The 21,831-nt window shown below is 45.4% G+C and overlaps 1 protein-coding gene across 7 annotated transcripts in view; it reads right to left on the reverse strand.

The window, feature by feature from the left end:
• PTPRG (protein tyrosine phosphatase receptor type G) overlaps positions 1-21,831 on the reverse strand; it is a 741,743-nt gene that overhangs the window by 160,879 nt on the left and 559,033 nt on the right. For all 7 annotated transcript variants that reach the window (XM_059078092.2, XM_059078094.2, XM_059078091.2 and 4 more), the window contains exon 6: positions 18,141-18,207. In XM_059078092.2, the coding sequence (XP_058934075.1) occupies positions 18,141-18,207 (67 nt within the window). The remainder of the gene's footprint in view (positions 1-18,140; positions 18,208-21,831) is intronic.

The following is a 21,831-nucleotide window of genomic DNA, read 5'->3' on the forward strand; positions in this document are numbered from 1 at the left end:
CTAAAAGAACTGAAGAGGAATGAATCTCATATTCCACTTTCAAGTATCCCAGTGCTGTATGCAGACAATATTATATTTTAATAATTAATTGTTCATCAAAGAAAAAGATGAGAAACAGGGATGCGAAATTCAAAGTTATTCAAATTGCAAAAATTATGAATAATGTATGACTTATATTAAATACACACTATATTAACTAGTCTACATTTCACCCAACTCTTTCATTTTCAAGCATTTCTGAACGACAATATGAATAATCAGTTAGGGGAGGTTTATTTAGAAAAAGAAATACCTTATTTGAATGCAAACGGAGTGTATCAGGAAACGATTAAAATTTTTCTTATCAATTAGAAAATTCTGTATGAGGGCTTTAAAGTCATGGTCAGCCATTAAACCCAGAGCGGCCCAGTTATCCTTGCAGTTTCCTTTCAACATTAAATTATATCTCGCTCGATTCTGTTCAATTTCTTGTTTCTGATAGCAGTGCTAGGAGGCAATCTTTAATTAAAGAAAATTTGAAAGATTCAAACATGCATAATTGGATTAAAAATGCGATCATTAAAACATTAGATGATAATCATCTGATTGATTGCATTTTTCAGTGTGTTAATAACCTAATATTTTCAATGCTTTGGTTATATAGGAAAAAAGAAAGCCTTTATAAAACACGACGATCAACACAGAGATGAAAACTGTACAGTAATCGAGAAATATGGAATTATACTGAAAATATTCACACACACCCAAAAGAACAAAGTATTTCATTGGAAAGTATATGGACAGAATATGATAGTCTCTAGGGGAAGAAAACCAGTCCTATCCCCAAAACAAGGAATCAACCAATTTTAGGGAAGTATATAAAATGAACTAAGAACAGAAAGCCCAAGTTTCAGTGTTTAGCCCAATGATCGGTTTCTTCAGGGTTTCCCAAAATTTTTATAAGGAAAAGTTATTAATTTTTCCTTAAAAGCTTAAAATCACTGGGATAGCACTGGCCTTCTGCTTCATATTGGGGAAGGTAGGGAGAGTGACAGTGGAAAAAACCTAGGGATTAGGTCATGCTAAATGGGAGAAGATTTATGACTGTGCTGCTCAAATTTCATGTGTATGCAAATCACCTGGGAAGCCTGTTAAACTGTAGATTCTGATCCAGTAGGTTTGGGATGGGGACTGAGATTCTGCATTTTTAATAATGCTGATCACACTTGAGAAGCCAGTTTCTATGAGGACTGTGGCAGTGGGCTCCTCCCTGTTCTGCAGCCTCATCCACTGCTACTTTCTGGCCCTTAGGTTGAGCCATATTGACCTCTTGGCTGGTCCATGATCACACTACCCCAGGGCCTTTGCACTGGTTCTTCACTCTGCCTGGAACATTTTTTTCACTGCTCTATTCATGGCTGGTTGTGGACCAAATGCCTTTCAGCTGCTAACAACTTACTCATATTTGAATGACAAATTTCTCAATGAGGTCTCCCCCTACCACTGTTTTGAAAAGGTGTCAAAGGGCAGGCTCATTGAGAGGGAAGCATTTGATTGAAAAACCTGAAGATGGAAGCAAGCCAGGTGGCTACCTGGGGAGACCATTCCAGGCACAGAGAAAAGCCCCCGCAAAGGGATTCTGCCCGGTGTGTGGCTGGAGTGGAGTGGAGCAAAAGGGAAAGTGGAAGAAAAGTTCAAGTGCCCCAAATTTGACAGCTCTAGGAGGAAAAAAAACAGCTGCTGGTTAAGGATAATCTGGAATTTGGCTAAAAACTGTGAAGAGGCCAAAACACTAGACATAGAGTCAGCAGCTCTGGGTTAAGCCTGGACTAGGCACGATGGGTTGTGTGACCTGGGAGGGGCCACGGGTCTGACAAGCTGGTGACAGAAGGGCCTGCCTAACAGCATCAGGAAGTGGGAGGTCGGGATGGAAAGCAAGAACCTGAAGGCCAGAATCCAGGGACTTAAGGAGCTTGGCATCTAGAAGCCACCAGGGAGTAAGAGAGCATTACACTATAATTCAGATGGTGGCAGGGAGAGTCAAGGAACTAATTTTATGACCTAAATATAAGAAATGAAACTTGCTCTATCTGATTGGATGTAGACTGTCATGCACATCATCTCTCTCTCTCATCGATAAGGAGGATGAAACGGCAAAAACGGGGCAATGAAGTGGGGCTGGACCGTTTTCAAGGTGTAGCTGTCTGCAAGACTTCACGACAGATGATTTTAAGGAAAAAGCACCACACTGAAGTTACAACAAGGGGATCCTGGGGAAGTCACCCAAGAACCACAGAGAACTCTGCAGGGTCCCAAAGAGTTTCAAAGGACACTAGTTCTATTTCATTTCCAAATAAGGAAAATGAAGTCCACAGAGGGAAAGTGACTGAACCAAGGTCACACAGTGAGGTGGGGAGGGAGTCTGGGTATCCCTTTCTACTACCCAGTTCTGTAGCCCTGGGCCCCCAGTTCCTCACCTGCAGCTGACATAAACATGATCAGCTGAGGAAATCTCTCTGAAGACTGAAGAACTCATTTAGCTTTTTAAACATAAATCTAACCCAGACACTGCCCAGCTCAAAATCATCCAGTGGTTTCTCACTTCATTTAGAATAAAACCCAAACTCCTCACCACGGCCATGAGGCCCTCCATGATCTAACTCTGCAACCCGTCTTCTCTCTGCCCTCCCTCGTTGACCATCACCTTCCTTCTCACCTTTCTGTTACCATCTGCCTACAATGCCTGCCCTACTCTCACCCCCACTCCATATGGGTGATTCCTTTTCATTCTTCAGATGTCAGTTCATCTCCTGAGAGCCAACCCTGAGCGCACCATCTAAGGCGGTTCCCGCTGCTATTTTTTTTTTTTTGCGGTACGCGAGCCTCTCACTGCTGCGGCCTCTCCTGTTGCGGAGTACAGGCTCCGGACGCGCAGGCTCAGCGGCCATGGCTCACGGGCCCAGCCGCTCCGCGGCACGTGGGATCTTCCCGGACCGGGGCACGAACCCGTGTCCCCTGCACCGGCAGGCGGACCCTCAACCACTGCGCCACCAGGGAAGCCCTCCCGCTGCTATTAACCATCTACATCACACCTGGTTTATTTCCTTCCCAGATGCATTCACTTATTTACTGTCTGTCTCCTCCAAGAGCCGGATAATTCCACAAGAGCAAAGCCTTTGCCTGTTTTGTTCACTCTGTATATCCAGCAACAAAAACACTGCCCGGAACATAGTAGATGCCCAATCTTTGTGAAAAGAGAATGAAGGAACAAACAAACACAGTAGTTGGTGTATTTTAAATAACCAATAAATCCTAGATTTCTTCATAACCATGTCACCATCAATCGTAAGATGCACCATTATTTCAAATACCACTAGTAAAGGCAACAAGTTGCTAATTAAGCAATGATACAGGATCACCTGGAAGGTGTGTCCTAATTTTAGAGTTGTTAAAATATGAATGACAAAAAACTGTAACTGTGTAGTGATGGATGTGAACTAGATTTATTGTGGTGATCGTTTTGCAATATAGACATATATCAAATCATTATGTTATACACCTGAAACTAACACAATGTTACATGTCAATTACATCTCAATAAAAATATGAAGACATGAGGGTTACAGAATTGATGAAATGGGAGGTTGATATAATTCAATAGGATTCACATCGAAGGTCCCCATCAGCTTTCTGCGTCTACTAGAAGCTGGGTCCACAGCCGGTTTTGTGATCACATGCAAGATGCCCACAAGGCCGGGTGGCAGCAAACTCCCATCTGTTATACTGACTGGATTCTCTGGCCTCAGTTTACCCCCCACTGACCTGAACCCTAGACTCCATCCACACAGTGGATGTTCTGTAGTTCATGTCTTTTTACTAGCTCACATTTACGGTGCCTGAACTTGGTGCCAGGCCCTGCTGTGGCCTTTCTCTCAATGGGGCCTCACAATCCTGTGAAGTAGGTATCCACGTCACGATGAGGGTTGTGACCGTGACCTTCCCAACGGTCACAGCTGTACAGACCTGGGTCTCCCTCACAGGCTGTGTAATTGATTAGTAGTAGTTTTTTTGTTCGTTTTTTTTTTAGCAGACTGGAAGCTCCACTACATCAAGACTGAGGCTCCTTACTGTATCCCCAGCACCCAAGAACAGAGCCTGAGAGAGTAGCTCCTTTATACGCGGCTGAAAAAAATTGATCAAACTAAGTCACTAAGTAGCTCTAAGTCAGAAGTGGGGAAACTGGGGCCCCGAGCCCAAGTTCAGCCTAGTACCTGTTTTTGTAAATAACGTTTTACTGGAACAAAGCCATACCATGGTCTGTGGCTGCTTTCAGGCTACTACTGTGCAGTTGAGTCGTTGTAGCACAGAATGGATGGCTGGCAAAGGCTAAAATACTTGCCAATTAATCCCTTTACGAAGAAAGTTTGCTGACACCTGCTCCTCTGCGAAGAGGTAGGGTAATTTAGAAGGGACGGGAACAAGCAGTACTATTCAAGCATGAATGGAGCAAACTACATGAGGACACAGAGAGGGGTGGAGCTTATTTCTGCCTCTGAAACTCTCCACCAGGGTGCAGAGGATTTACTACACACCCCTTGGCCTCCGGCATGAGCACAGTCCAGAGAAGATCTGAGAAGCCCCAACTATGGCATCTTATTTCAGGGTCTGAGCAAGGGCGGCCTGAACAGAAGAGAGCTCACCTGATTAATCAGACTCCTGTATTCAAGGAACCAGGGTGGCACTCCTAGGTCATGAAATAGCCACTCTACCCAGGTTCAGAGACATCTAGCCTCCTTAAGTTTATTGGGGGTCAGGTGGTCAAATGTGGCATTTTGATTTAACGGTTGATGTATGAGCAAAGCATGAGCTGACATTAACATTTCCAAAGAGAAACTACACGAAGAGTGCAGAGTCTCCTCAACAATTAAGGAAAGGAACATAGCGTTTCAATTATAGAGTTATACAGTGACAAAACCCCAGTATTAACACTGAACAGTTCCGTTGCTTGCCTCTCTCCCCCATTTGGTTCTGGTGGCCATAACTAACATGGTGTGTACATTCTTTTAGCTTCCTTTATTTATTTATTTTCTTTTTTTGCGGTACGCGGGCCTCTCACTGCTGTGGCCTCTCGCATTGCGGAGCACAGGCTCCGGACGCGCAGGCTCAGCGGCCATGGCTCACGGGCCCAGCCGCTCCGCGGCATGTGGGATCCTCCCGGACCGGGGCACGAGCCCGTGTCCCCTGCATCGGCAGGTGGACTCTCAATCACTGTGCCACCAGGGAAGCCCCTTAGCTTCCTTTTGATGTTCAGTCAATGACCTAATTCACAGAGGAGAAACCCAGGCAGAAACCAGAGTTAAGTGATTTTGACAATAATTAGGAAGACAGTCGATGCTAGAATTGGAAACTGGCCCAGCAGAATGCATCTGAGTCCAATACAACTGGGTTCAAATCCCTGTTCCACTGCCATGAGCTGGGACAAATGAGCCAATCTCTGTGAACCTCAGTTTACCCATCTGTACCATGGATTAAGCATTCTTCTCTCCCTGGGCTACTGCTGAGATTAAATGAGACTATGTATAGAACACCCGGGCAGAGCTAGGCACATAGCCAGGGGTTAACAGATGTTTCTGTTTCTTCCTTTCACCCTCTTTCTGGTCCCTGGTCCACTACCCTATCCCCTGGTCTCAAAGGGACTGGCTATCCCAAATCATCTTTGTGCCCATTTTCTCCATCACTTCATTTTATTTTCATACGACCCAACTAAGTCAAGCAACATACATTCTAGTTCAACAGCCGGGTAGTGACGGGGCAGAACTCAGAGCTCCACCATCACCTCCTGTCACCTCATGGCCTCCACCATACTCACATCAACAAGTAACAACAACAACTTGTTGGGGGTGAGGGTGGGGGGATGGCAGTGATAACAGCTGACACTGGGTGCTGACCGTGTGCCAGTCACAAGTTTGTACAATAAGTGACTGACTCCTCAAGACAAACCATTAAGGTTGGTATTACTATCACCACTTTAAATGGTTAAGAAAACAGAACCACAAAGAGGTGAAGTGATTTGTGCAGCTTGTACAACTAGACAAAAGCAGAACTGGTATTCAAACCCAGAGCCTGGGTTCTCCGTCACAATACAACCCTGCTTCTCCTATACCAAGATGACGTGCGTAGAGCAGGGTAAGAAGGTCACACCAGGCAGCCCCAAGCACTTTAGCGAGTACTTTCACAGTATATAACTGGAGACATATTTTTAAACTCTCTGCTCTTCACACCCCAGTGAAACAACCAGGAAAAGGGCATTTCCTTGGGTTCCCATAATCCTATTCAAATGATGACATATTGACAAAGGAGGCTGGCTAAATGAGAACTAGCCTCAAATTCAAGTTAACCTAAAAGGAATCACTTTTGAAGTCTTTTTCTGACTCAACATGATTGTTCACAATGCTATTAGTGATAAAATAGAGCCCCATAGCATCCCATTTCCTGGCTTCGGCTAAGAAAAGAAATGGAAATAGCGCACATCTACGGTGGTGTTCTGACCAACTGAAATCCAGGAAACTGTGGAAATGGCTTAAGAGCGCCTGTGTCTAGAAGATTTTGAGATCAAAGGGGTTCAGATAAGCATCTGCCCTCCCTGGATCCATAACAGACTTGAGCCTATTAGTCAAGACCAGGGTGCTGCATATTTATAGCACACTTCAGGAAAGTTCCATGTAATTAGACGCTGGAAACATAAATCTCAGAGGGGGAAATTTTGTCATGTGTTAAGATGTTCAAAACTATCAGTGGGGGCTTCCCTGGTGGCGCAGTGGTTGAGAGTCCGCCTGCCGATGCAGGAGACACGGGTTCGTGCCCTGGTCCGGGAGGATCCCACATGCCGCGGAGCAGCTAAGCCCGTGAGCCATGGCCGCTGGGCCTGCGCGTCCGGAGCCTGTGCTCCGCAACGGGAGAGGCCACAACAGTGAGAGGCCCGCATACCGCAAAAAAAAAAAAAAAAAAAAACTATCAGTGACCTGTAGATAATATAGCACTGGGTTTCCCATTCAAAAGGGAGAAAATGTGAATTTCTTTCTTGAAGGTTAACATTAAAATAGAACCCTCTTTAATTTCATTGAAATATATCTGGATGATGTGGCAATCTGGGCAATATCAAAACTGAAGCCCATCTCTGTAAAGTGTATCAAATGGTAAGTAATGACCTGAGTGGGTATTTACACTGTCCCCAAATAAACAAAGCACTTTGTGAAGGCAACACTATTAGCAGAACTACAATAGTTACCGTTGAGACACGGCAGTGTTGACAAACTTTTTCTGTAAAGAAGCAGAGAGTAAATATTTAAGGTTTTGCAGGCCAGAGAGTCTCTCTGTCACAACTACTCTGCCATTATAGTGTAAAAGCAGTCAGAGACAGTAAGTAAATGAATGGGCATGGCTGTGTTCCAATAAAACTTTATTTACAAAAACAGGCAGTGGGCCAGATTTGGCCCACAGATTGTATTTCCTGATCTCTGATTTCCAGGACAGTGGACACACTCCAGGCACCCTTCCTTTTCAGTACTTTCCCTGTCTTAAAGCATTTAGCATTAATACCCATGAGGCAGATACTTTCACAATTGTCATTTTCCCAGGTGGAAGACTCAGGGACAGAGAAAGCCAACAATTTGTACAGGATCACACAGCTCCCAAGCTGCAAAGCTAGCATTCAAATCCAAGACAGCCTGAACTCTGAAGTGCTGGTCTAGAATCTCTGTTCAGCAGTGTTCCTAAGAGTCAAATTTCAAGTGAAAAGTAATAAAATTTCATTTCTCTAAAGGTATTCCATAATGCAGATTTTTTATAAAAATTCACTTCAGGGACTTCCCTGGTAGTGCAGTGGTTAAGAATCCGCCTGTCAATGCAGGGGACACAGGTTTGATCCTCAGTCCGGGAAGTTCCCACATGCCGCGGAGCAACTAAGCCCATGTGCCACAACTACCGAGCCTGCGAGCCACAGCTACCGAGCCCACGGGCCACAACTACTGAAGCCCATATGCACCCTAGAGCCCGTGTGCCACAGCTACTGAGCCCATGCGCTAAAATTATAGAAGCCTGCACTCCACAACTACTGAGCCCATGTGCTGCAACTACTAAAGCCTGTGTGCCTAGAGCCCTTGCTCTGCAAAAAGAGAAGCCACCGCAATGAGAAACCTGCGCACCGCAACAAAGAATAGCCCCCGCTCGCCGCAACTACAGAAAACCCGCGTGCAGCAACGAAGACCCAATGCAGACAAAAATAAAAATCAACATTATAAATAAATAAATAAATTCATTTCAAAGTTCCAGTTGCTGTATTCATGTGAACACAAGACATGATTCTGTAGGCAAATTATAGTCTCTTTGACCGTCACCAAGAATGGCAAAGACCAAAAAAAAAAAAAAAAAAAAAAAAGAAAAGGAAAGATTCCTCATGAGATTAAAATTCTTCCAAAGGCAGAGGAAATCTAGCTGATCACCTTACCCTCAACACCCAAACTAGCACTTATTAGGCACGATGGATGGAAGGATGGATGGACCCTGTGATCAAAGGGGCTTAAATTTCACTTACACAAAACAGGCAAGAACCCCTCAAAATCAAATCAACCCCTCAAATCAAATCAGCTCCATCTTCTTGCTGCTGGATTGTAACAACACAGATGGCCATTTTCACCTAATATTTTACTTTGTTCCAAATGTTCCTTGTGCTAGGATTTGTCTTCTTCTTCCAAAGTCCACACAAGATATTTTTCAGAAGCTTCAGCCATTTAGTCTTAGGAAGTTCATGTTGAGATCTTCACTCCAGGGATAATCAAAATGGTGTTGGAATGATGAGAGTATGGGCCTGTTTAGTTATTTCTTCACTTGCCCTTTTAACAAGTCTATATGATGAGTCTCAGTCAACCAAAAGATGCAAATGGTAACCCTGGCCAAGAACAGAGCAGGAGATGGCCTGGGAATAACAAGAGTCAGCCTCAAGTCACGAAGACCTTGGTTTAAGTCACCCAGGCCCCGCCTGCTTTACTTGCCTTTCTATGTAAGGGGGGATAGGAGAGCTGTACATCAGAGGGTTTCTGTCGGATTTCATGATGCCTGCCAGGCTAATCATACCCTGACCTGGTACAGAGCCAGGATGCACTAGCCCAGTAACAACGAGCAGCCTTTGTTTTCAGACCTGTCACCTGCCACCCCATCCCTTTGGTTTCTGATTTCTTCTTTCTCAATTCCACAAGGAAGTATTGGCTTCCAAAGCCATCACTTAATGATACAAATCCCAAGGCAGCCACGGTTCCTTCTCTGGTCTACAATCAATTTGTAGAGAGAACAAACAACCTGTCAGGGGTACGTATGATAAGAAGTTTGGTAAAGAAAAAATAAAATGCTGTCACTCCCCTCTTTGTTTGCTGTGAGGCCACTTGGTACTCGATGCCTCCCAGAAACAAGCACTGCCTGAATCTCTGACTTTCTAACACTCATCATTGTCTTCTTTGATTGTGAAATTTAACACACACGCAGAAAGATGCACAAACATAAACATACTGTTAACCAATGATCCTAAAGTGAACCCTGGAGTAACCACCCCTCTGAACAGGGGGAGGCTCGCCACCCTTCCCGGGCCCAGGGCCGTATCACTTTCCCATCCCACTCCAAGAAGTAACCACCATCCTCTGTTTTTAAGTAATCATTACTTTGCTTTTCTTGTAGTTTTACCACCTACATGTGCACTCCTAAAGAACCAAGGTTAGGTTTTCCCATTTTTTGAACACTTGCTCAAGAATACCTTGTGCGTTCTTCAGACTCCTGCATCACTTTACAGTTTTCAGATGTGCCCTTGCTGGTGTGAGCCACGAGACTCTACGTGTTTTCTTTCACTAGGGTGAACTGTTCTGTTGTATGACTACACTTTGTTGTATTTATCCAGCTTGCTAACAATAGGTATCAGAGGCATTTCTGGGTTTGGGCAGTTAGGAAAAACAATGCCACAGACATTCTCATACACAGGTCACGGTGCATTTTTTTTTTAAATTAATTAATTTATTTATTTGGGGGCTGCATTTGGTCTTTGTTGCTGCGCGCAGGCTTTCTCTAGTTGCAGCAAGCGGGGGCTACTCTTTCTTGCAGCGCGCGAGCTTCTCATTGCGGTGGCTTCTCTTGTTGCGGAGCACAGGCTCCAGACGCGCAGGCTCAGCAGCTGTGGCGCACAGGCTCAGTTGCTCGGCGGCACGTGGGATCTTCCCGGACCAGAGATCGAACCCCTGTCCCCTGCATTGGCAGGCGGATTCTTAACCGCTGTGCCACCAGGAAAGTCCCTCATGTGTGCTTTTATCTGAGTTTTTCCAGGGGACGTACATAGCAGTGGGACTACTGAATCAATTCGACTAGACACTGCCAAACCGTTTCCAGAAAATCTGAGAATTTCCAGCATTCGTATCCTTGCCAACACTTGACACTGTCAGGATTTTTAATATTTGACTGTCTGGTATGTGATGGTAGATTATTTTTGAGCTTTGTGAGCGTAATACTTTTGAGAAATTAATGTATAATATCCATGGGCTGTTCTTTAGTTTTCCAAATAGTCAAATGCACAAAACTAAGGGGACGGTGTAGTAAATGTTTATAATATATTTATGTAATCTAATCATCCTCCAGATCAAGATATATAGTATTTTTTTTTTCCTGCCTGGGAAGATTCCCTTGAGTCCTTTCTCACACACTGTATGTACCCCTTCACACCACTATTCTCTTACCACCAGAGATTACTTTTGTCTGTTCTTGAACTTTGCATGAACGGAAGCACACAGTACATGTTCTTTTGTTTTTGTGTAAATAAAGTTCATCATTTTTAATTGCTGCACACTATTCCCTTGTATGAATACACTAAAACCTGAATATCTAGGCCCCCCTTGGTGGACATCTGGGCTGTTTCCATTTGGGGGCTATTATAAACAAAGCTCCCGTGTACAGGTCTTTTTGTAGCCATTTCTTTTGGGTATATACCTCCATGTGGAATTGTCGGCTCAGAGGGTACAGTCTATGTGTAACTTTGGCAGCAATGGCTACACGGCTTTTGGAAAGGCTGCGCCACCTTCATACCCACGGTGGTTGCCCTGGAGTGCCAGCAGTGCTGTGGCCCAGGGCTAGTTTCTTTTAAAATCATGTATTTGTGGCCAGTGATGCAGCAGCAGTTGACAAGGCAAAGCCTAGCCACTGCTTTAGAAGGAATTCCGATTTTTCTATGACTGGAGTCTCTTCCAGGTTAGTCTTGATTATAGAAACCTCAATCCTAGCAGGTGGGATATGGAAAAAAGAACAGATGCGATGCTCCAGCTTTCACCACCAAATGAAAACACTTGGCTGGGTAGTCACATGTATGTGCAGATGTACTTTATTACCTCCCTTTCTGCTAGATGCCTGAATTGAGTCTAACTATTCTAGGACTTTGTCCATAAATGTGGTGAGTTGACAATGAGTATCCCAGGGCAGGGGAGAAGATGGGTAGAAAATATCCCCAAAGTGAGCCCAGTGAGTAAACGAGTCAACAAGTGGGTGACGTATTCTGCAAAGAAAGTTTGATTTTCATAGACCCAACTTCTATTGGTGAGTTTTAACAAGGAAAGCTTGCAAGAGTCTCATTTTGTGACATCACTAGAAGGGCGTTCTCGGGTGATAATGTATTTGTACTTTCACTGATAAGCTTCTCAGAAGAGCCTGGGGAGGGTGGACAGGGAGAAGAGCCATCCCGTCCTGACTGGTGTCTGAGGCAATTTCTAACTGTCCCCTTTATGTTCCCCGTGAAGGAGGAAGATACTTTCCTACGCGCTAAGGTAGTACATTCAGTGGAAGAGGAAAGCACATCAAGCAAGGAGATGAGAGAAGAGGGACAGGGGCTTCCCTGGTGGTCCAGTGATCAAGAATCCGCCTGCCAATGCAGGGGAGGCGACTTTGATCCCTGGTCAGGGAACTAAGATCCCACACGCCGCAGGGCAACTAAGCCCGCGTGCCGCAACTACTGAGCGTGCGAGCCACAACTAGAGAGCAGCCTGCATGCCGCAACGAAGAGCCCACATGACACAACTAAGACCCGATGCAGCCAAAAATAAAAATAAAATAAAAATATTTTTAAAAAAGAGGGATGGACAGTCAAAGCTCAACAATCAAACAATCGCTACTAGCAAGTTTCTTTCCAAAAACAAAAAAAATGGATCTTTCTTAGATGACTGACATGAGGGAGTGGTCAGTGTTCCAATGCCTTTCTGACAGCGTTCTAGACTAGGTATATGTACAGTCTGCTGGACTTTCTTTGGGTGGATATTATGAAAAAGAATATAAAGTAGGTAATTGAAAAACTTGAAAGAAAAATAATACATCCTTTTTAATTGACAGAGGATATAACGTACATTACTTGGCACTGGTCGATTGGGTACAAACTACTTATAAGGGAATTGGTACATTTTTACACAAATTCATGTACAAGTTTATTGTTTTATTTTATTTCTTTAAATGGATTGCTTTTTAAATTTTTTTAAATTTTAATTTTTTATCTTTGGCTGCATTGGGTCTTCATTGCTGCGCGCGGGCTTTCTCCAGTTGCGGCGAGTGGGGGCTACTCTTTGTTGCGGTGCGCAGGCTTCTCATTGTGGTGCCTTCTCTTATTGCAGACCACAGGCTCTAGGCGCATGGGGTTCAGTAGCTGTGGTGCGTGGGCTCAGCAGTTGTGGTGCATGGGCTTAGTAGTTGTGGTGCATGGGCTCGGTAGTTGTGGCACGCGGGCTTAGTTGCGCTGTGGCATGTGGGATTTTCCCAGACCAGGGATCAAACCTATGTCCCCTGCATTGGCGGGTGTATTCTTAAACACTGCACCCCCAGGGAGGACCCACAAGTTTATTTTTTTTAAATGGGTTTTGAAAAAATTAGAATTAGACTAAGCTCTTTGAAACCAATATTTCTATCAGGTGTGGCTACTTGCAAGTCCTGGTTCTTATATACAAAAAGCATTGTGAATCACTGGGTCAGAGTGGTGAATTAAGAGTCACAATTTCTTTTTCTTTCCAGGGTATGCTGGTGGTAGTGTAAATAAAATCCCTGATTAGACACATTTTAATGCTTCTACCTATGGCTCAATGGATAGACAGGACCAGAATCAATAGCAAATCACCTCTCTTCATTCTATTTATATTTTTTCATGCTTCCGAGTTTGTAAAAATCACAATTTACATAGAAAAATGAACACCTAAGAAAGAGCACTTTCTGGGACTTCCCTGGTGGTGCAGTGGTTAAGAATCCGCCTGCCATTGCAGGGGACACGGGTTCGAGCCCTGGTCTGGGAAGATCCCACATGCTGCAGAGGAATTAAGCCTGTGTACCACAACTACTGAGCCTGCGCTCTAGAGCCCGTGAGCCACAACTACTGAGCCCACGTGCCACAACTACTGAAGCCCGTGTGCCTAGAGCCTGTGCTCTGTAACAAGAGAAGCCACCACAATGAGGTGGCTTCTGCCTGTGCACCACAATGAAGAGTAGCCCCTGCTCACCACAACTAGAGAAAGCCCACGCACAGCAATGAAGACCCAACACAGCCAAAAATAAATAAATAAAATAAATAAATTTATAAAAAATAAACAAAAAGAAAGAGCACTTTCTGCTTCCAAGAGGTTTCTAGGTATCTCTCCCCAGCTCCCCTGCACAAGACTAGCAAGGTCCCAGGGCTCAGCATCTCCAACATGCCACCTCTGTGCTGGTGCTGCTTGGGACCTTATACTCCCTTCTCTGCTTGAACAACCTCTGTGCACTCTTTAGGTCTTCATGGTCACTTTGTCTGCAATGCCCGGTCTATATCCCCAAGTCTAAGTTAAATCTTCTGCTGCTTCCCACTCTTTTTTAAAAAAAATAATTTTATTTATTTTTGGCTGCGTTGGGTCTTTGTTGCTGCGCGCGGGCTTTCTCTAGTTGCGGCGAGCAGGGGCTACTCTTCATTGCAGTGCGAGGGCTTCTCTTGTTGCAGAGCATGGGCTCTAGGCACGTGGACTTCAGTAGTTGCAGCATGCGGGCTCAGTTGTTGTGGCGCACAGGCTCTAGGATGCGCAGGCTTCAGCAGCTGTGGCTCGTGGGCCCTAGAGCCCACGTGGGCCCTCTTCTAGCTGTGGCGCATGGGCTCAATTACTCCGCGGGATGTGGGATCTTCCCGGACCAGGGATTGAACCTGTTTCTCCTGCACTGACAGGCGGATTCTTAACCACTGCGCCACCAGGGAAGTCCCTCCTCACTCTTTAATGTAATTACATGCTTAGCCATATGTGTCTCCTGACTGTCTACAAACTCAGGGAGGGCTGGTCCGTGCGTGCTGTGCTTTCTCTCTGCCTAGCTTCATGGTGTACTTAGATGAGGCACTTCATAATTATGCACAAAAGCAACAAGCAGTGACTTTAAGAAGTTGTGAGCATCTTAAAAGTGAGAGGACCAAGTCATCAACTTTTTGGCTGGGTGATGAGGAAAATGTCTTTCGAAGGAAGATGTGACCTCTGGACCAGCCACAGGAGACACCCCTAAGGTCTTCCTTCTAGAGACAGGCTGCTGTGAGGAGGCTTGGTAGCTGCTGTGCCTTCGGGCACACCTCGGCGCTCACAGGGAGGCTGCTCTCGCTGAGATGCTCTAGCCAATGACCACACCTGGTAGGGCTGGGCCACTGCTGCCCAACAGAGGACTCCTCTCAAGGGCAGTCTTGGCTCTGGAGTTCTCCGAGGTCCCAGCCAAGACTTTCTTAGAGCTGCCTTCAGCCAGTCCTCCTAGGTTCCCTCTCTCTAGAGGTAGCAGACCTGCACTGGGGTCCCAGTACTCTCCCCACCCACTCCTGCCCCCTCTCCTCTTTATCCTCCCTGGGCAGTCCCTCCCTGCCAAAAAACTCTCCTGCACTTAAAATTCCATCTTGGTGTCTGCTTCACAGAGGACCTTACTGACCAAATGCCAATGGTTGGCTGGTGGGACCGGATTCCTCATTGCCATTTCAGCTAAAGGAACATACAAGGTTCTTCCTAGGGACTTCCCTGGTGGTGCAGTGGTTAAGAATCTGCCTGCCAATGCAGGGGACACAGGTTCGAGCTCTGCTCCAGGAAGATCCCACATGCCACAGAGCAACTAAGCCTGTGAGCCACAACTACTGAGCCCATGTGCCACAACTACTGAAGCCCACATGCCTAGAGCCCATGCTGTGCAACGAGAGAAGCCACTGCAATGAGAAGCCCGCGCACCGCACAGAAGAGTAGCCCCCGCTCGTCACAACTAGAGAAAGCCCGTACGCAGCAACGAAGACCCAACGCAGCCAACAAAAAAGAACTGTCTGAGGAGGTAAGATCCAAACTGAGACCTGAAATAATTAGAGGGAGACACACTTGCTCTGAGCTGAGGGAAGAACTTTTCTGACAGAGGAACCAGCAGCAGTAGATGCAAAGGCTGGAAGGGGTAATTACGCTCCAGGCAGGCTGGAGGGAGAAGGGGTGGCATTCACCTCCCTTCTAGGTACCTGAGGGCTGGCCTGTGTCTGTCTGTCTTCACCAGTACAGCAGCCCAGGGCTCACACCCAGTGGGCGTGAAACACTTTTGCTGAATAAAGAAGTAAACTTTCTCAGAGAGGCTAAAGAGGCAGCCATAGTTCCAGCTAGGGAATGACAAAGCCGAGATCCCCGCCGAAGCCTGTCCGGCTCCAAAGCCCGTGCTCTTTCTACCCTAAGACCCTGATAATGCCTGCGATGGCGCATGGAAGGAATTCTCCCCCAGAACCGCCGGGACTCACTGCCGGGACTCCCTCCCGGGCTAGGTTGCTGTGTTCACAGAGCGACTCTGCAGTTCCTCACCTCAGCTTGGCACATGTCTGGGCACCCTTTGTGGTGTAAGTTACTTAACATGATCAGGATAAAAGCCAGACGTTAGAAACCTTGATCTGAGCTCCAGAACTGGGCATGAGGAAAAATTCTCGGGCTATGCCAGCCGCATGGGAGCAAACCAAGAGCAGACTTTTATCAGAAGACTAAAGTTTAACCAAACATGCCCACAAATAGGAATGCTCACGTCTTCCTGTCAAATATCATCAATGATTAACAAACACATTCACTTGTGTGTTAAAGAAGAAATATGCCCTCCCCTCCCAGGGGATAATTATTTCTCTGTTACACTGAAATAAATGTTCAGTTCTATAACTTCAAAAAAAAAAAAAAAAGGGCTTCCCTGGTGGCACGGTGGTTGAGAGTCCACCTGCCGATGCGGGGGACGCGGGTTCGTGCCCCGGTCCGGGAGGATCCCACATGCCGTGGAGCGGCTGGGCCCGTGAGCCATGGCCGCTGAGACTGCGCGTCCGGAGGCTGTGCTCCCCAACGGGAGAGGCCAGCGTACCGAAAAAAAAGAAGTCAACTTCCTTTGCAAGTAACTATTTTTTGCAGGTCTCCTCTGACTTTTCAATTAGGAGGTAGAGTTGAAACCTCATCCCAGGCATCTCTGCCCACCTCCCAGTAACAGGTATCATCTTCCTGCACATAACTGCCTCTTAGAGGCTAATTGTGGATAATGAGGAAGGATTATATGATTATGCTGGCACACAGTTCATGAACCGATTGTGGAAATGAGATTACACAGACCCACTCAAATGCCATAGCTGATGGAGTGCTTCCTCTCAGGCTGAAGAAGAGGTACCTGTTTTGAAGATTCCAGAATTCTTCGTGGGGTGATTGTATTAAAACAGGACTCAAGAGTCAGGGGGAAGGAAGATCTCTATCCATCATTTGGTGTATTTCAAACCCCCAACCTCATAATTTATATTATAGACTGGAATTCCAAGAAAGTGTTTGATGAACTGAGAGTTCCCGGGCACCTTCTGGGAAGGAGCTCAGAGAACACAGCGTGTTGCCCCTAACATCAACTTTCTGTGCATTTTTGAGGCTGCCCAGTTCAAATTTCCCTACGTCTCACACCCAGCACGACTGCTATCAACATCAAATCACAAAGGGGCAGACGGCCTAAGTCTTGGCAAAAGTGTTTTATTCCCTTGGCAAACTTCCATACTACCTACTTCCCAGCTCTGCGTGATGAGATTTCTTCAGAGATACAAACGAAAATCGGGAAACAATGGACGTTTCCTACAGTGAAAACCTCAGTGAGGCATTTTCAGTCACATTATTTTTCTACTTTCACTAGGTTTATTATTATTACCTGCTGTATGACTGAACAGTTATAAGAGCAAAACGATCCAAAATCCTACCCGCTTCCATGGAACACTGATAACTGGTTTTGTTTCCCTGAGAGAAAGTGGATAAGATGTTTGTTAAGCTCTGCATAATTGGCTAATGTCAAAAGACATCCTCCCACAAAGGTGTGAAGATGTCTTATAGCCGTGGAGATGAAGGGGAGATGTAGAAAGGTTACTAATGCTATTTGTGTCAGTGTCTTTGGAATTCTAATTAGATTATTAAAATCTTTCAAATCATTACAGTACCTCTCATCTCCACACCTCCCCGTGACAAGGGTACTTTTGAAATGAGAGGATCCTGATGTCATAGGTAATGACGCATCGCCAATAATAAAGTTGCAGGGAAATTCCTCCAATAAAAAAGTTGGGTAAGACAGAACCCATCTATCTTACTTTCTCTCCCCGTTTTATGCTTGAGGCTAAGATGTCTGCTGCACAGAACACAGCCTAGCATTTTCTAATCTAGTAGCTGATAGTACTTGCTCACGTGCGGCCAAGTTTAATGACTTGTCATGGCTACTTAAGTTTTTTCCCCTACATCTGAGGGGCAAATCAAGAAATTCATAAATGAAAAGTTACTTGAAAAGGGAATAATTTTAGGATAGATACGAGGCACCTGGCAGGTTCAATGTGTATGAATGGTACATCTTAGGGTGTTCTGATTTATAACACATGCATTCCGAGTGGTACCAGATGATAAACAAATTGCTTACTGTTAATCCAGATCTATTTGCAGGCAATAAATGGATGTGCTCTCTACCCATCAAATAATGGGTCTCATGCCCTTCAACATCAGTGGATGAGGAATGGGTGTCATACTCCGTCCTCTGCAAGATAACCCATTCCTTTAGGTGGAGACCTTAGCCCTTCACATCCCAGCAAAAGGAAGTGTATGCAGCTTACTTACCATGATGTACGACGCCCTTCAGCCCATGGATAATAGGATCCAGTGCAGAATTGTCTCTTGGACTGACCTATATGTAAAGGAAACATGGTTGGTTAAATCTATTCTGGCATCAGACACAACAGTCTCAGTTTAATCTTCTAAAGAGAAGGGGGGGAAATAGATGCTATCTAGCAAGCTGCTTGGGTCTCACATACACCACGGCTCTCACCAAACACAGGAGATTTATGACATAATAAAACCAAGTGAGGAAGTCTAAATCAAAAGAAAGAAACTTCTCAGAATACATTAGAACAGGAGAGAAATACCGTAGTCCTAGGAAAATCTTAAAAAGCAAGCAGACTATCCCCTTGCTTTGTTTTATTAAAAGTAGACCCCAATCGGCGAAAAAGTCATTGAAAGTCATCAGAGAGCAATCCATCAGTGATTGAATATTTCAATACCTTTTTGTGATTACGGTTTTTTCCTCTTCTTTTTAAAGATGGATCTGTTCCCTGCCGGCTTACTCTCCTTTTTAAGGATCCCGATTCCCTGTGCCTTAACTTACGCTCAAAGAGGCATTTCTAAGAGTCCACTCAAGCAGGGAAAATGTAGAGCGGAAAGGAGCTCGAAGAGACAGTGTCTCCAACCTCCCTTCCCTGCTGGAGTATTTTTTTACTTTTTCATTTTTATTTTTGTAAATTTTGGCGGTGCCACAGGGCTTGCGGGATCTCAGTTCCTCCACCAGGGACTGAACCTGGGCCCCAGAGCGAAAGCACCAAGTCCTAACCACTAGACCACCAGGGGCCTCCCCTCCCCCACCCCCCAGAGTTTTTAATCTGCCGAAGAAATGTCAAGGCTCTTTGACCTTGACCCTCAACGCCTTCTCCTTATGTTCTGATACTACTCGGCATAAATTCTCATTCTTGTCCTTTCTAGAAGATTAAAATTCCACCAGCGTATTATAATTTTGGTTTTTAAGTTCTTTCTTTCAGATACATATTGAAATAGCTACAAATGAAATGATTTTGCTTTCAGATAACTCAGGAGTGGATAGCAGAGGAAGCGAGCGGGGTATAGATGCACCAGGACTGGCCATTCATCAATCATTTAGATCTTAGGTGATGAGTATCAGAAGGGTTATGACACAATTTTCTCTACTTTTGTGTACGTTGAACTTTTTCCAAATAAAGAGTTCCCCCAAATCCATTATCTATGGTCAGCATATCTCCTAAAATTTTTTTCCCAGGGTGTTATTTATATTTAATCCACTTCTAACACAATAACGTTGAGATACTGACGAAACTTTCAATGGGTAGCAAGACCCACCTTGATGTTTCCTGGTTAGTCCAGATGAATCCAGGGCCAACTGAGGTTAAATTTTAAGGTAGCTGAAAAATGGCCACATCCCTTCCTCCCTTATAGATTCTCCCTGTCTGGCTGCCAATCCTAGTTTGCTCTCTAACAATGAGCCATACTGCACAATTTCTTTCTCTCTTCTGCCTCAGCGTCTCCAAGTTAAAGCAGTGGTTCTCAACTGGAGGCATTTTTACCTATCTCTCACTCCTCATTCCCACCCAGGGGATATACGACCATGTCTGCTGACACCGTTGGTTGTCGCAAGTAAGGGTGGAAGGGAGAGGCTATTAGCATCGAGTGGGGAGAGGCAGGGCTGCTGCTAAACATCCCATACTGTTCAGAAGAGCCCCCCAGAGCAATGCATTATCTGGCCCACAATGCCAACGACACAGAAGTTGAGAATAATAAACCCGGATTGGATGATCTATGAGTTAACAGTGATTACACATTAATGTCTGGAGCCCTGAGTTACGACTAAATTCAAACACAGGTGTCATTATGTATGGGGTTATGTTTATAGACTAATAAAATGAGGTGGAATTTGGTACTACATTGTAAACACTACAAGTACTACAAAAAAAAAAAAAAAAGGGGGGGGCTTCCCTGGTGGCGCAGCGGTCGAGAGTCCGCCTGCCGATGCAGGGGACACGGGTTCGTGCCCGGGTCCGGGAAGATCCCACGTGCCGCAGAGCGGCTGGGCCCGTGAGCCGTGGCCGCTGAGCCTGCGCGTTCAGAGCCTATGCTCCGCAATGGGAGAGGTCACAGCGGTGACAGGGCCGCATACCTCAAAAAAAAAAAAAAAAGGATCAGTGTATCAGATCACAATGATGCATTTCTGGAAGTTGCCATGAGTGTAGCTCCAAAATTGCCCGAAAGGAAGCTCAAGCCACTGGTTGTAGCACGAAACATTTCTGAAAGGCAAACATCCACAGGACACCACAAAATGAAAAACAATCATATTCGCATCATGGCATAGACTAATCAAAAAATTTAAAACATGACCAAACATGGAAACACAACTCAAGAATGCAAGATAAGCGAGTCTACCAGTAAATGGCCAAACTTCAAAAGTGACAGAACACAGTAAGAGCCCACAGAAATATCTCATATCAAATTGAAGTTACAGGCAACAACACGGTCTTCTTTCTCCCATGTCCAGATTCAGTCTGTGAGACATGTTAATGCCCGTTCAACTACCTGAAGTTACTCTAATGTATGCGGGAAATAGCAAAATGGCCACGAACCCCTGCCATCCCTGTCACATGCACCTTGGCAATGTGATTGGCCACTCCTCACATCAAGGGCGCACATCAACCTCTCCACTCTTTGAAATTGGGCTTGGGGACTTCCCTGGTGGTGCAGTGGTTAAGAATCTGCCTGCCAATGCAGGGGACACGGGTTTGAGCCCTGGTCCAGGAAGATACCACATGCCACAGATCAACAAAGCCTGTGCGCCACAACTACTGAGCCTGCGTTCTAGAGCCCACGAGCCACAACTACTGAGCCTACCTGCTACAACTACTGAAGCCCGTGCTCCTAGAGCCCACGCTCCGCAACAAGAGAAGCCACTGCAATGAGAAGCCCGCACACCGCAACAAAGAGTAGCCCCCGCTCGCCGCAGCTAGAGAAAGCCCACGCACAGCAACGAAGGCCCAACGCAGCCAATAAATAAATTATTTAATTAAAAACAAACAGACAAACAAACTGGGCTTGGCCACATGCTTTGGCCAAAGGGACAGCAAATATGAGGCAGGGAGGGGCTTATACAGGGATGCGAACGCAAGGGTTTATCCTCTCTTGTTAATCTTTGAAACCCTGAAACCACCAGGTGAGGAACTCCAGGCTAGCCTACTGGAGGATGAGAGACCACAAAGAGCAGACACATGCAATCCAGGCTGAAGCCATTCTAGACCCACCAGCCTGCCAACTACCAGACAGGAGAGTGAGTCCATTTGAGACCATTCAGCCTCGGATGGACCACCTGCAGTCTGCAGAGACCAGCCAAGCTGGCCTTGACCAGAAGAACCGACCAGCCAACCTAAAGTAACACAGTAATTTTTGTTTTAACTAACTGGGATCATCGATTACAGAGCAAAATTTAGCTGAGTTTCATGACTGTGTACAGAGGTGGAAGATGGGGACAGGCTATAATATCAATAATTTTCTTAACCAATACACTTTGCTTATTTAAAGTTTGTCTTGAAAGTTTCTCAGCGAGATGCCACCATCACAAGGGACAACATTTACCATCAACCTGATCAACTCATGTGCTTCTACAAAACTGTGTTAACCCCTCCTCTACCATGGCAACATTTCACCGATACTGATTTTTGACCCCAAGAGTGGGGGGATGTTT

Source organism: Kogia breviceps, chromosome 10, assembly GCF_026419965.1.
Source record: "Kogia breviceps isolate mKogBre1 chromosome 10, mKogBre1 haplotype 1, whole genome shotgun sequence".
Taxonomy (NCBI): Eukaryota; Metazoa; Chordata; class Mammalia; order Artiodactyla; family Physeteridae; genus Kogia; species Kogia breviceps.